The 15,475-nt window shown below is 39.3% G+C and overlaps 1 protein-coding gene across 1 annotated transcript in view; it reads right to left on the bottom strand.

The window, feature by feature from the left end:
* Nucleotides 1-15,475, bottom strand: part of march1 (membrane-associated ring finger (C3HC4) 1) — a 493,069-nt gene that overhangs the window by 114,903 nt on the left and 362,691 nt on the right. The window contains exon 4 of the mRNA XM_039757996.1: nt 2,278-2,328. Within this exon, the coding sequence (XP_039613930.1) occupies nt 2,278-2,328 (51 nt within the window). The remainder of the gene's footprint in view (nt 1-2,277; nt 2,329-15,475) is intronic.

Below are 15,475 nucleotides of genomic sequence, written 5' to 3'. Positions count from 1 at the left end.
AATTATTTTTTTCATTAAACATGGCTGCTCCATTCTCTGTTTGCACCAAAAAAGAGCAGCAAACAGTGGTTTTCTTTTTGTGGGCTGAAGTTGTATCAGGGGCTGAAATCCATAGAGGGCTTTCTACACAATATGGTGACAGTGTTTCATCATGGCAGGGTGTTCACAAATGGATTGAGAAGTTAAAAAATGGTGTTCAAAAAAGTGTTAAACATAATGAAGGAGGATGAGTGTCCACTTCCTGTCCTGATGACAACACTGAGTACGTTCATACTATGATTCTGATGAACTGACAAGTCGTCATCAATGCAATGGCAAATCATGTGCAAATTAGTTGTAGTTCTTCAGATGAAATCATCCACAACAGACTTGGCTATCATAAAGTCTGTGCAAAATAGGCCCCGGCGTTGCTCACAAAAGAGCATAAGCACATTCGTTGAATGTCCTGTCAACACTTATTGGACCACTACAGTAATGAAGGTAATTAGGGATAGGGTTTTTTTTAAAAGAATAATCACTGAAGAAGTGTAAACTGCTGAGTATGAAATCTCGCAAGTCCTGAGCTCACTCCTACCTGTTATTATCTGTTAGGTCCACTTAAAGATATTTTATTAAGAACATTAGAACAATCTAGACAAGAACAGGCCATTCAGCCCAACAAAGCTCGCCAGTCCTCTCCACTTATTTCTACCAAATAAACATCAAGTCGAGTTTTGAAAGTCCCTAAAGCCTTACTGTCTACCACACTACTTGGTCGTTTCTTCCAAGTGTCTATCATTCTCTGTTTAAAGAAAAACATCATAATGTTTGGTTCTGTTTCCAACTGTGTCCCCGTGTTCTTGATAACCTCATTTTAAAGTCACCGTCTCGATCCACTGGACTAATTCTCTTCATAATTTTAAACACTTCAATCAGGTCTCCTTTAAATTTTTTTTTTTTTAACTGTAAAAGCTCAGTTCATTTAATCTTTCCTCATAACTCATCCCCTGTAGTCCTGGAATCAGCCTAGTCGCTCTTCTCTGGGATTTTTCAAGCCTTAATATGTCCTTTTTGTAGCTTGGAGACCAAAACTGCACCCAGTACTCCAGATGAGGCCATACCAGAGTGTTATAAAGCTTCACCGAGTTTTATCAATCCTCATCTCTTACTCAATGTGATTAAACTGCCTTGGGTTCCAGTTGGATTGAAATAAAACACTGTATTAGAAGATGAGAAAAATCTCGATGAGAGCAACTATTCGCCTCATCTCTCCAAAATGACATCATGCTAAGTTTCAAAAGTTCCCTACTGTCTACCACAGTATTGAGTAACTTATTTCACAAGCCTATAATTCTCTGTGGGGAAAAAAAACATCTTTTGATGATTATGTGAAGTCTACTCTTATTAGGCTTCCATCTGTGTCCCCGTGTTCTTGTTGAAGAATTTATTTTAAAGCAAAAGCTACACTCTTAAAAAGAAATATGCCAGAGGGGTTCTTTTAAACGATGCCATAGGGGAACCACTTTTGGTTCCAAAAAAGACCCATCCATGTGAAGGATCCAGAAAGAACCTTTATTTATTTAGATCCATAACAGGCTCCATACAGTAAATGACCATGAATAGGTGGGAATAATTTTGTGAAAGGGTCTTGATTTTTAAAGGACTCTCGCTATGTACAACACCTCAGGCTAAGTCCAAGTTTTCTTAATCAGTTAGTGTCCTGATAGGAAGCCAGCCATACATTAAAGAGTTCAAATTGTTTTCTTCATATTAGGAATATTTTCAAAGCACGGTAAACCAGCTTCATGTGCACAGAACCCTTCCCAGTATGAAATGGTGCTTTGTCAAGCGATGGTTCGACAAGGAACCACACAGCCAAATAAGAACCATAGAGTGCCATGAAAGAATTGCTATTTTAAAGAGCGTGGGATGCACTGCTTGTAAACACCCGTGATATCCAAATCTTGCCAATCTTGTATAAAGGCATTAAGAACTTACATTTATTCATTTACTAATTTCCATACATTTTTCAGAGATGGCTACATGAAAACTAAAATGAAAATGTGGCAAAGCTTACATTAAATATTGACACAGACATCACGAGGGGTAGATCTCTACAGTCAACTTGCTGAAGTAATACAAAGCCAAACTGCTAACAGCATTACATTTATAGAATTACTTAATTACTTACATTTTTTTGTTGTTGGTTCTCTGACAAAAGCATTTCAGGCTACAACTGCAAGACTATGAATCATATGTAGAAAATTAATTTATACCTAACTTGACAAATGTGCTTACCTTAGAAATATTACTTGATCGGCTAGCTGAGCGTCCTGGTGATTTATCATTCTGGAAAGAAATAAACAGAACAGAGCTCTTTTAGTCTTCTGATAAAGTTTTAGAGTCAATATGCATATTGTGTACACTGCACATATATTTCATAACTTTTACAGAAAACTCTAAACCATTAAAAACATTAAAAAGTTAAATTCCAGCAACTGAACAGCATTAGAACAATCTAGACGAGAACAGACTGTTCAGCTCAATCAAGCTCGCTGCTTCTCGCCACTTAGTTCTTCCAAAATAACATCAAGTTGAGTTTTGAAGGCCCCTACTGTCCTCCTGTCCACCACACTGCTTGGTAGCTTATTCAAAGTGTCTGTTGTTCTTCGTGTATTATGAAAAACTTCCTGATGTTTGTGTGAAATTCACTCTTAACGAGTTTCCAACGGTGTCCCCGTGTTCTTGATGAACACATTTTAAAGTCACCGTCTCGATCCACTGGACTAATTTCCTTCATAATTTTCTTGAACACTTCATAGTGTTCTTGATGAACTGTTAGCTGTTTGTAAGTACTCATCCCCTTCCCCATTCACCTCTTGCAGCCATTGCCGCATGTCCTCCTCCGGGTCCTCCCTGTTCATTTTGCACAACATGATAATGGATTAAGGTTTGTCCATTCAGGGCCGTTCTTAGGCATAGGCAAAGTAGTCGACCGCCTAGGGCCCCCACTGGCAAAGGGCCCCAACCGGCCATTTTTTTTTTAGCTGTAACCAAATACAACTTACAGCTCTATATTTCAGAAGTACAAATTTTCTCTGGTGGCGGAATTATCAGTATGGTTAAGCACTAGCAGAGAGGAAATAGTGATGACAGGCAGCAACGACGGTGATGGTGGGGCCTGGGATAATGGACGGGGCCCCAGTGGGAAGGCAGGTCATGCTCCTCATCTGCCAGGGCGTCTGTGCAACAGTTCGATCATAGTATCAATAGTAGAAGCTGAGAGGATACAACCATTCCACAAAACGACACAACTCCGTGAAAGCTGTGCGCTTTCAAGGAGGATTTATGCTACACGAATTGAAGTCTCTGAGAGGCAAGAACGGAGGTTGCCGCTTTGGCAAATCAAATTAAATGTTACCCTTTCTTGGTGTCAATACGTGGCGAGAGGTAGAACGACTCGAACAGAGGCTGGCACGTAAGTGAGGATGGCACTGCCAGGCTCATTACTCCTGACATCACACTTCCCCCACCCTACAGCCCAAGTGTTGGATTAGCGTGAATATATCGCTCCTGCAAGTGAACTATGATTGTTAGCGTGGTAAGAGAAGTCGCAAGATCAACCGGAATGTTCAAGCAAATTATAGAAAAAAAAGGATCTGTTGTATTTACACGTGTGCCATGCGCACATTTTTTCTTGAAAATTAGCATTAGAAAATCAGGTGCACGTCATACACGAGGAAATGTAATTCTGTAATCTTCTGCTTGGGTTCGCTCGCTTGCTCGCGCACTCTCTCTTTCTCATTCGGTTGCTCGTGCACTCGCACTCTCTCTCTCTAAATGCTTACTATCGTCGTCGTATGCGGGGCAAAACGATTTTCGCCATTTTCTTTGTAAAAATTAGGGTGCGTGTCTTACAAAAGGGCGCGTGGTACATGAGTAAATACGGTAAATCTGTTAAGTAGTTGTCTCGTGAAAAACGGACAGACACACAGACAGACAGATGTTGGATTTTATGTAGATAGAGATGGACTTTTACCCCCTGCATAGTTCATTTCAGGCAACCGACTAACACAAATGAAAGAAGCAAGAAGAAGAAACTTGATAGAAGAGCGGCGTCCTGAAACAGTAATCTGGTGTGATCTATTGGCGCAAATTAATATTTTGAGCAAAATATTGCAAAGTAAAGATATGCAGTTTGACATCGCTTTGAATTGCATTCAGAACACAGTCGACTTCTTGAAATCCTACACAGAAACAGGTTTCGAATCGGCCCAAGATGGCGCTAAAGAGTTAGCTACAGAACTAGAAATAGACGAGAACGAAATACACACTCCAACTGCACAGACCACACGTAGAAGGACAGTGTGGAGACAATTTGATTATGAAGCTCACGATGAGCCGATATGTGATCCTAAAGAAAAACTTCCATGATGAGTTCTTCAATGTCTTGCTAGATCAAGCCATAATATCAATGACTGAATGATCTGACCAGATGAAAACCCATTCTGACAATTTTGGGTTCCTGCACAATTTCGGATGCATTACGAGCATGAGCGAAACTGATTTGAAAGAGTGCTGCAATGTTCTTAGCAATATCTTAACAGATTAAATTAGTGGGTCCGATATTGATGCTTACGATTTATGTGTCGAATTGTGCAATTTAGCAAATTTGGTTCCACAAACTATTTCTGCTTTTAAAAGTTTGGGAAGCCCTGCTCTTTATCAATCCTCATCTCTTACTCAATGTGATTAACATAACTTGGGCTCCATTTGGATTGAAATAAAACATTGTATTAGAAGATGAGAAGAATCTCGATGAGAACAACTATTCACCTCATCTCCCCAAAATGACGTCATGCTAAGTTTCAAAAGTTCCCTACTGTCTACCACAGTATTGCATAACTTATTTCACAAGCCTATAATTCTCTGTGGGAAAATTATGTGAAGTCTACCCTTATTAGGCTTCCATCTGTGTCCCCGTGTTCTTGTTGAAGAATTTATTTTAAAGCAAAAGCTACACTCTTAAAAAGAAATATGCCAGATCGGTTCTACTGAACAATGCCATAGGTTCCAATTTTTGGTACCAAAAAAGACCCATCCATGTGAAGAACATTCATTTATTTAGATCCATAACAGGCTCCATACAGTAAATGAGCATGAATAGGTGGGAACTCTTAAAAGTTTGCAGTTCATACACAAGAACAATTTGCAAAATTCTTTCCCAAACGTCTTTGTTGCTTTACCTATCGCTTTGATAATTCCTGTAACTGTCGTGTCTGCTGAACGCAGCTTTTCAAAGCACAAGCTGATTATAAGTGACCTGCGAACAAGCTTGACGCCATATCGATTGAATGGCTTAGTGTTAATATCAGTTGAGCATGGAGTCATCAACTCCCTTGATTATTCTGACTTTTTCAAAGAATTTGGAAAAATAAAAGTTCGCAAGGTGTTTTTACGTTAAAAGTTTGATTTACATGCTATGTTAGGTATAGTCAGTAGGTTCCTTTGACATGTTCCTCTCAAATCTGATGTATATAATATGTAATCATAAAATGATAAGCTATACATCACTAATTATTACGCATTTATATGAATAAAATAATTATTATGCATTCATACAGATAAAATAATTATCATACATTAATATGGATAGAAACAGCAGGTACCTTTGCCTAGGGCCCCCAAAAACGTAAGAACGGCCCTGGTCCATTCTACCTCCTCCAGGTGTTCCAGGTTAACTGGGGAGCGGCAGTGGGCAGTACGTTCTCGCTTTTGACACAGAACCCTGACAGAGCCTCTCAGAGATATCAGTTTTCATCACTTTGAGCCACTCCATTGTTGCTCTGGCAGTGTGCTTTGGGTCATTGCCATTCCAGCCCAGTATAAGCCTCTTGGCCAAGGGAAGCAAGTTTTACTTCATGATCTGCCTGTACCATGCAGCCTTCATCATCCCATCAATCCTCACCAGTTTACCAGCACCTGTGCTTTGCAGTTAAACCTCAGGGTCTAAGTAGCTTTCTTAGCGTGTGTTACATAAATTTATATTTCACATGCAACTTCAGAGGCAAAGCGCCATTTGTCAGTATGTGTTTCATGATAAAACTTTGACCTGAAAAGTGCCAAATGTACACTTTAACGTCCATGCTCCTACGCTGTCTTAGGCTAGTAGATGTGAGGTGTAAAACATCTTTCTGAACTGTCTGAGATTAAAAGGCCTGCATTCCCTTATAATTCATCAAGAAGAGGAGAAGCGCCAGGTGGAATCCATCAGCAAACTGGGTGAGTTGGTGAGGGCTCTGTCATGATCCGGCATTTGTTTTAATGTTTTGGCAGCAATTCATTGGTTTCTAAAAGTATTTTATAAATCACTTTTGGGGTTTTTAAATACTTTCTGGATCCATTGTATTTCTTGAAAATGCATACAGCATATCAGTGGCTCTTAATGTGCCCCGTTGCACCGACAGGATTCACGACTTTACTGATGGAGATTACACAAAATCTTTGTTAAGGTCTTGTTACATAGCAGCAAATGAGTAAGAGACACATTTTTGCAGTACCCATACTGAAATTATACCAAAAGGCTCAGCGATTTCCAGAGGCTGTCTCAGTTTTTTAGTGTTTTGTAATATTAAAGACTAGCCATTCCCTGCGGCTCTGCCTGCACAGTAGTGAAACAGGATGAACTTTAAAAATCAACAAACAAACAGGTATCATTAGCTAAGTGGAGACAAGGTACGCTTCAATACGTGGCGAGAGGTAGACCGACTCGAACAGAGGCTGGCACATAAGTGAGGATGGCACTGCCAGGCTCATTACTCCTGACATCACACTTTCCCCACCCTACAGCCCAAGTGTTGGATTAGCGTGAAAATATCGCTCCTGCAAGTGAACTATGAATGTTAGCGTGGTAAGAGAAGTCGCAAGATCAACTGGAATGTTCAAGCAAATTATAGAAAAAAAAGGATCTGTTGTATTTACACATGTGCCATGCGCACATTTTTTCTTGAAAATTAGAATTAGAAAATCAGGTGCACGTCATACACGAGGAAATGTAATTCTGTAATCTTCTGCTTGGGTTCGCTCGCTTGCTCGCGCACTCTCTCTTTCTCATTTGGTTGCTCGTGCACTCGCACTCTCTCTCTCTAAATGCTTACTATCGTTGTCGTACGCGGGGCAAAACGATTTTCGCCATTTTCTTTGTAAAAATTAGGGTGCGTGTCTTACAAAGGGGCGTGTGGTACATGAGTAAATACGGTAAATCTGTTAAGTAGTTGTCTCGTGAAAAACGGACAGACACACAGACAGACAGACAGATGTTGGATTTTATGTAGATAGAGATGGACTTTTACCCCCTGCATAGTTAATTTCAGGCAACCGACTAACACAAATGAAAGAAGCAAGAAGAAGAAACCTGATAGAAGAGCGGCGTCCTGAAACAGTGCCTTCAAAGAAACTGTCTGCAGTACGTGAAAACACAAAGCTATTAAATTTTTCAAGTGGTTGGGATATTTAACGGCACTGTAGTAAAAAAAGACTGAACCCAACTGATCATTTGACAGATTTTCATTTCGTATGGCACTTTTCCCAAATACAGAGTAATGCAATGTACTAAAAAGAATACACTAAAATCAACAAATAATAATTCTTTGCATTTATATAGCGCTTTTCTCACTACTCAAAGCGCTCAGCAATTGCAGGTTAAGGGCCTTGGTCAAGGGCCCAACAGAGGAGAGTCCCTTTAGGCATTTACAGGATTCGAACCGGCAACCTTCTGATTGCCAGTACAGATCCCTAGCCTCACAGCCACCACTCCGCCAAATGATAAGCAGAACTTCAATTAGAATATGGCACATATTTGTATTTTCTAAAATTACACACATATGCATTATAGGTTTCTTTTGTAACAGAATTCCTCCGTCTGAATTCAGAATTCCAGAGTCCAAGGCAGGTATGAATCCTTGACAAAACAATAGGAGGTCGTAGGGCCCACTCACATATAACATCCACAACAAATGAATAGACTATTTTAGCTTACCTTTTAAGTATTTTTTTGATGTTGTTCCCTTTATCCATCCATCCATTTTCTAACCCGCTGAATCCAAATACAGGGTCACGGGGGTCTGCTGGAGCCAATCCCAGCAAACACAGGGCACAATGCAGGAACCAATCCTGGGCAGGGTGCCAACCCACCGCAGGACACACACAAACACACCCACACACCAAGGCCAATTTAGAATCGCCAATCCACCTAACCTGCATGTCTTTGGATTGTGGGAGGAAACCCACGCAGACACGGGGAGAACATGCAAACTCCACGCAGGGATGTTGTTCCCTTTATTTGGAAACAAATCAATTTAACAGAACACAACTCAACTCAATCAATTAAAAGAGAATATCACAGCAAGCACAACAGTGTGTTATAAAAGCAATCCACAAAATTCAGCATTCAACCCCCGCCGCCCGAAGAAGACTATGGAGCCCCGGCTAAAATGTTTTTTTGTGTAGGATAAACATTTAATAAGAAGTCTGAGCCCAGGCTAGCAAGTTTACTTTAGGATTACATTAATGAGTTTTTGCCAAGATCTCCAGAAGTTCTGAACAGATCCTTGTAAATTTGATATCTTCCAATTTGAAATAATATAGAACATCGTTTTTCCCACTGGATTAGAGGTTTTCTTTTGGTTCTTCAAGGTCATCAAAATAAATCTTTGTGCTAGTAGCGTGAGGTAGGATATCACAACTGATTTTTCGCAGAATACTTTTATTTGCTCTTGTAAAAACTTTGCTGTTAAGGCTGTAAGAGTACTTTGAAATCCAGTGCTATTAGAGAGATAGGCAGTCCTTTTTGTTTGCATTTTTGGTTTAAGCTGATATTACATAATGTGACTTCTAGTTGATGGATATGTCAGATTTCCTGATCACAGTTACTGAACTTGTTGCTGGACCGAGTCAGTTTACACGACTGAAAGCTGCCGGGCCTGTCAGATTTAACAACCAGTTCGAACTGCCCCTTTAATCTGACAGCCAATAACAAGCTGCCTGATGAAGGTGCGGTGAGTTGAGCTGCGGTTTCTACACTCTTTTTTCTTTTTTGGTTGCGTTTGTATATAATATATATAAATAAAATGTATTATTATTATTATTATTATTATTATTAATGTGTGAAGCACATTGCAAAAGTCCAAGTCAGTCAGTCTGCCTGTAGGCATTAAACAACTTGATTCTTTGTCAGCCAATTTTGTCGCAATGTGGCACTTATTCTTTGAAGAAATTTGTCGAGACAGTTCACTTTTCATTGAGATATTTCAAACGGATCATGCTGTGCATTTTTAAATTTCAAAATTTCCCACTGAAATACACTGCTGAATGTGCAAAAAATGAAGAAATATTCTGTTCAACTCCAGCTATATATCGCATATAAGTCAGGTATTGAAACCCAAAAAATCGATCATAAAATCAGACAACGATTTATACACCAGTTCAAAAATATGACACTTAATATTTTTTTTACATCTTCTTGCTTCCTCTAATGTCGCACCAGTTTCTCAGAGTAAGCTGTCATTAAACAAAGCTAAGTTACTTCTCTTATGTGACTTCTTACCGCTCAGTCATAAAGAGAGGGGTTATCACTTTTTAATATTATATCTATATAGATTTGAATTATGTAATATGCTGCAATTACAAAAGAACTCAATGCAACAAGGGAGCTAAAGCCCCTCTGTTGAATACAAAGCCATGAAGGGCTTTGGATGTACGTATGAGGTGATTAAACTGAACAAGAATCATTACAGGAAGCCTCAGTAGCTGGAAAAAGAGCAGGAATGACACGTGTGGATGTCCTGTTAGGGACCGGCTGCTCATTTTTGGATATTTTACAATTTATTGAGAGTTTTGGCAGGGAGAGCAGTATCTAATGAAATACAAAAATCCAGATGTGAGGTAATAAAAGCATTGGCTCTCTGAAGACTGGAGAAGGGCAATGTTACGTAGGTGATGGGACACGACTTTAGTTTAGGTGTTAGGTTTAGGGTTAGGTATGTCTAGCCTTGGGGATTTAGGGACATAAGGATAGGGTTAACTGTGCTTGGAGGGGCAACTGTAGTCCCACCTAAGCTGAGAGAAAAATGTTTGAAGGTTTGTTGGAAGGTTTAGAACCTATCAGCATGATCTCAGTCGTATCCTCATTTAACCTAATAAAAATGAGATGCCACCGTGGGCTTAATATCCCTGAGGCAGTTTATCATAATAGAAGGTGGAAGAGGACCAGTAAGATGGGTCATCCGCATAGAACTGAAACTGTAAACCATGCCGATGAATAATAGAGACCAGAGAAGGCAGGTAGTTGGGAAACAAAGGAGGACCTAAAGCAGATCCTTGAGGAACGCCCTGAGAAACCGGAGCAGTGTAAGAGTTGAATGTGACCTGTCAGTAAGGTTGGACTTAAACTAGGCAAAAAATTCTAAGTTGAGACTGAAGATGAGAGAGTAAAATGCTGTTATCAAGCCTATCAAATGCTGTAGTAACAAAAACGAGAAGGAGAATATTGACAAGGCCAGAATTAGCAGAGCGGAAAAGATCATTTATAACTCTAAGATGAGCAAAATCTACAGAAACCCGATTGGAAAGGCTCTGGCAAATTATTATTGGACATACCGCTGCTTTGGTAAACTTGAAACAATTAACTAATTGGTAGTCGTTTGTCTGCTTTAAGATGACAAGTTTGCAAATTTCCCAATGCTTTTATATGATAACATTTTAAAGTTTAAAACTTGTCACGCAGAGGATCTCCTCACGGGCTCGATCAAGGTAGGTGATAGCCCACCAGGACAAGAGGGGATTCTATTGCTAATGTTCTTTATTCCTTCTCTTCCTGCAGCACCAAGAGACCGCCAAGTGGGGGCGATTAGCACCACTGCTTTTGGTTCATGCACTATAAGGGAGCTGTAAGGCGGCGTCACTCTACACTGAGAGCAAACCTGTGGGCGGAGCTACGAGGAACGCCCTTTTCCTTAAAAGCCAAAGAGTCGAACCCGTTGTGGCCTGTGCCTGAGTGGCCTTTTCTCTTGTTTTCACCTGAAGGCATGATTTTTAGTCAAGAAGAGACAACCCAGTTGGTATCAGAAATGTTCACTGTTGCCCGTCCTGTTCATTCCTGCACCCGGCTACACTGTGCACAATCTGTTTAAAATTTCTCAACTAAAACTGAACTGTCTTGTCAAACTTCTTTGAAGATAAGGGTGACGCATTTAACGAAAATTGGTCCACATGGCTGAGTTGATACATGTGGACAGACAAACAGCCAGATGGACATTGTTATCACAATAGGTGCTTGGCACATTTTATGCGAATGCACTTAATCTTTGAACTGCCGCAACTGGCTATAGTCAGTTCCCAGTACAATTTCCCAGCACACTGGAGCCGAGTATCTTTGGCGACGTACATTCGTAGAACGCTGCAATTGGCTCTAGTCATTTCCCAGTACAATTTGCCAGCAGGCTGGATCTGATCAATCAGTGCCGTACATTTGTTGAGCAGGCAGTTCGTAACAACCTAGCGAATCAGAATCATTGTCCCTGGGATTCAATCGCTGTAGTAGACTAGCCTGCCAGTATCAGAGTTGGCCTCTGCGTGCTTACGTGCAGCCAGTTCAAGCTAAGTGGGCACAGTTAGTGATTTACTGAATTTCATCAATGGCGTCAGTTGTTCCTTGTGTATATAATAATAGACTAGCCATCCCCCACGGATTTGCCCGCGTATTAGTGAAACAGGACAGTGAGGAGGGCCTGGCCCAGCTCTCTACTAATGACGTCACTCTAAATGGCCTCCAACCTCTATCTCTGTTTAGCGTGACTATATCGCTCCTGAAAGCGAACTATGATTCTTAGCACGACGAGAGAAGTTGCAAAATCAACTGGAATGTCCAAGCAAATTATAGAAAAAAAAAAGATCTAAATCCATTAAGTAGTTATCTCATTCGCTAGCTAAGCAGAGTTAATGTTACGCCCCGAGGCAAACGCGTGAGTGAGGAGGGTCGCAGCCCGATGAGTCTCTCTCTCGGATTCACGCTAATAAATCGGTACCGCAAGTGAACTCTGTTACTTGGCGTGATGAGAAAGTCGCAAAATCAACGGAATGTTCAAGCAAATTATAGAAAAAAAACCCGATCTAAATCCGTGAAGTAGTTCTCTCGTGAAAAGCGGACAGACATACAAACGGGTCTAAAAAACTTGGACCATGAAATTTTTAACACCGTTTCTTAGCAAGCACCTATGGGCCAAGGGTAACCAAATTTCAAGTCCCAAGTCCTCAAGGTTCGGGAAATTTCGTGATGATTGAGTCAGTGGTATTTGGCTTTGATATAAATTTTATTTCTATGCTCTATCAAAGAAAACAATATTTTTTTATTTATCTTTTCTAATTCCCAGCATTACTACAACATCATTTACAAACTGATTTAATTCTATCTGGCATCCTGGGGGGCTTTTCTTGTTATTTTAACAACATCAAACCAACACCCTTATTAATGTAGACCTCTAGTGTTTTAAATGGTATATATATATATATATATATATATATATATTTATATTTATATATATATATATATATATATATATATATATATATATATAAAACAGAGTTTATGGAGCTGTAACACTTTGTAAGAGGACAAAACTACAAATACAAGTAATATAAGATAAAAATAAACAAGTTCACATACATTATTGGCACAAGATCATGCAAAGTGACACCGTATGCTACACTAAGTCCAAATAGTACGAACGATTCACCTCCAGGCTTGGTGGCGGGTCCTCCGCTCCTTCGGGAAGCGCTTCATCGCTCCCTTTCTGTCTGTAGCCAGTGCCTTCTGTGTTACAAATGAACACCATTCTGAAGATATCTGCAACTTAATATTCCTCAGACAGTTGCGTTCCTCACATTTGATGTGAAGAGTTCTCATCTGGAAGGTAACTTGCCATCATAACAGCTCAAGAGTTTGTGTATCCGGCTACTTTACATTATGGCTAAGAAAACTGAAGCTTTCTGCATAATTTATAAAGACGCATGAAAGGCAGCCACCTCTTGGAATTTTGCTTATAAGTAATCAGCTAATAGAGGTGAGAGTTTAGATTAGATAACTCACTGTGTGTGGCTTGTTACTATAAGTAAAAGGAAACCTTTAAAAGATAAAAAATAAATTAAAGTGTGTTTTGGTACATAAAGGCTGGTGAAAGTAAAACAGCAAATGCACTTTCCCTTCCAATTATTACACTAAATTAGAGATCACTCAAAAGCAATGAGCGTAAAGTGATGCAAATCTGAAGTATATGAATAAAATGAAGCACAGAAATCTAAATAAGTCAGCTTATTGGGTAAACACACAACCCATACAAATTAAAAAAGCAAAACTGAGACTAGCCATCCATTGGGCTCAACATAATGGACCTCGTATGAAAGGCCACGTGGTTATTTTAAAGCAGATGTGGACAAATACAATACAATACAATCTATTTTTGTATAGTCCAAAATCACACAAGGGGTGCCACAATGGGCTTTAAATATGTTGGTACCCACAATTGTCTCTGTAATAACTTGAACTTCACAAAATTAATTGGCACCCATCACTGTTTACTCCATATTTAATGAAAATCAGAGTTTGCTTTAGAGTTTTCATTCAACAGAATATTTCAAATAACACAAATGAAAATGACATGGACAAAATTGGCAGAATTGTTAACTTAATATTTTGTTGCCCGATCTTCACAGGCATGTAAAAGTATTCAGTCCCCATATAAGTCATCCTAATTTTCTGCATGACAATTTATCCCTTCAGAATTTTTAATGTGAAATCTCATGCTATAACAATACATTTCAAAAAGTCAAAATAAATAATTTCCTGTAGATTAAGTTCTCCCGCAGATAAGTCGATGATTTTATCGTGTAATTTCTGGTATTTTATAATGTTAGTCGTATAAGTCGAATGTGGAAAACTTATGCTATTGGTCCAGGAGATTATGATATGCTGACGCCCACCTCAGAGCACACAACCTTTTTTTTCTATGTATTGTGCCATCGTGATCACATGGTAATACCCAAACTATTCCGAAGCGACGTTTGCACTGTTTTGTGTTTTTTTGTATCTCACACCCTCGTACACCTTTATCGTAAGAGCATCCCTTATCTACAATGGAGCGTTCGATCAGAAGAAAATAGGAAGCTGGTTTTAAATTAAAAGTCGTTGAAGTGGCGAAAGAAATTGGTAACTGCACTGCTGCAATAAAATTCAATGTGTTTGAGAAACTGATCCAAGATTGGATTGGAGTTTCAAAACCTGACTTATACGTGAGTATATACAGTAATTCATAGCCAGAGTTGCACAGAATATTTCTTCATTTTTTAAAGATGAACGAGTTTGCACATTCGCCAGTCCTTTGCAATGGGAAATTTTGAAATTTAAAACTGCACAGCATGATCCGTTCGAAATATCTCAATGAAAAGTGAACTGTCTCGACAAAGAATAAGTGCGCCACATATTGACAAAATTGGCTGACAAAGAATCAAGTTGCTTAATGCCTACAGACAGACTGACTGACTTGGACTTTTGCAATAGGTGCTTCACACATTAATAATAATAATAATACATTTTATTTATATATATTATATATGAACGCAACTTAAAAAGAAAAAAAAGAGTGTAGAGACCGCGGCTGAACTCACGACACCTTCGTCAGGCTGCTTGTTATTGGCTGTCAGAAAAATGGGGTGGTCCGGACTCCCCTGGAAATTTGTTAAATCTGACAGGCCCAGCAGCTTTCAGTCGTGTAAACTGACTCGGTCCAGCAACAAGTTCAGTAACTGTGATCAGGAAATCTGACATATCCATCAACTAGAAGTCACATTATGTGATATCAGCTTAAACCAAAAATGCAAACAAAAAGGACTGCCTATCTCTCCGATAGCACTGGATTTCAAAGTACTCTTACAGCCTTAACAGCAAAGTTTTTACAAGACCAAACAAAAGTATTCTGTGACAAATCAGTTGTGATATCCTACCTCACGCTACTAGCACAAAGATTTATTTTGATGACCTTGAAGAACCAAAAGCAAACCTCTAATCCAGTGGCAAATCGATGTTCTATATTATCTCAAATTGGAAGAAATCAAATTTACGAGGATCTGTTCAGAACTTCTGGAGATCTTGGCAAAAACTCATTAATGTAATCCTAAAGTAAACTTGGTAGACCTGGGCTCAGACTTCTTATTAAATGTTTATCCTTCACAAAGAACCATTTTAGCCAGGGCTCCATAGTCTTCTTCGGGCGGCGGGGGTTGAATGCTGAATTTTGTGGATTGCTTTTATAACACACTGTTGTACTTGCTGTGATATTCTCTTTTATTTGATTGAGTTGAGTTGTGTTTTGTAAAATTGATTTGTTTCCAAATTAAGGGAGAAACAACAAAAAAATACCTAAAAGGTAAGATAAAATAGTTTAGT

Source organism: Polypterus senegalus, chromosome 7 (assembly GCF_016835505.1).
Source record: "Polypterus senegalus isolate Bchr_013 chromosome 7, ASM1683550v1, whole genome shotgun sequence".
NCBI classification, from domain to species: domain Eukaryota; kingdom Metazoa; phylum Chordata; class Cladistia; order Polypteriformes; family Polypteridae; genus Polypterus; species Polypterus senegalus.
Note: the sequence above shows the minus strand (reverse complement) of the source record. Positions and strands in the feature narration are given on the sequence as shown.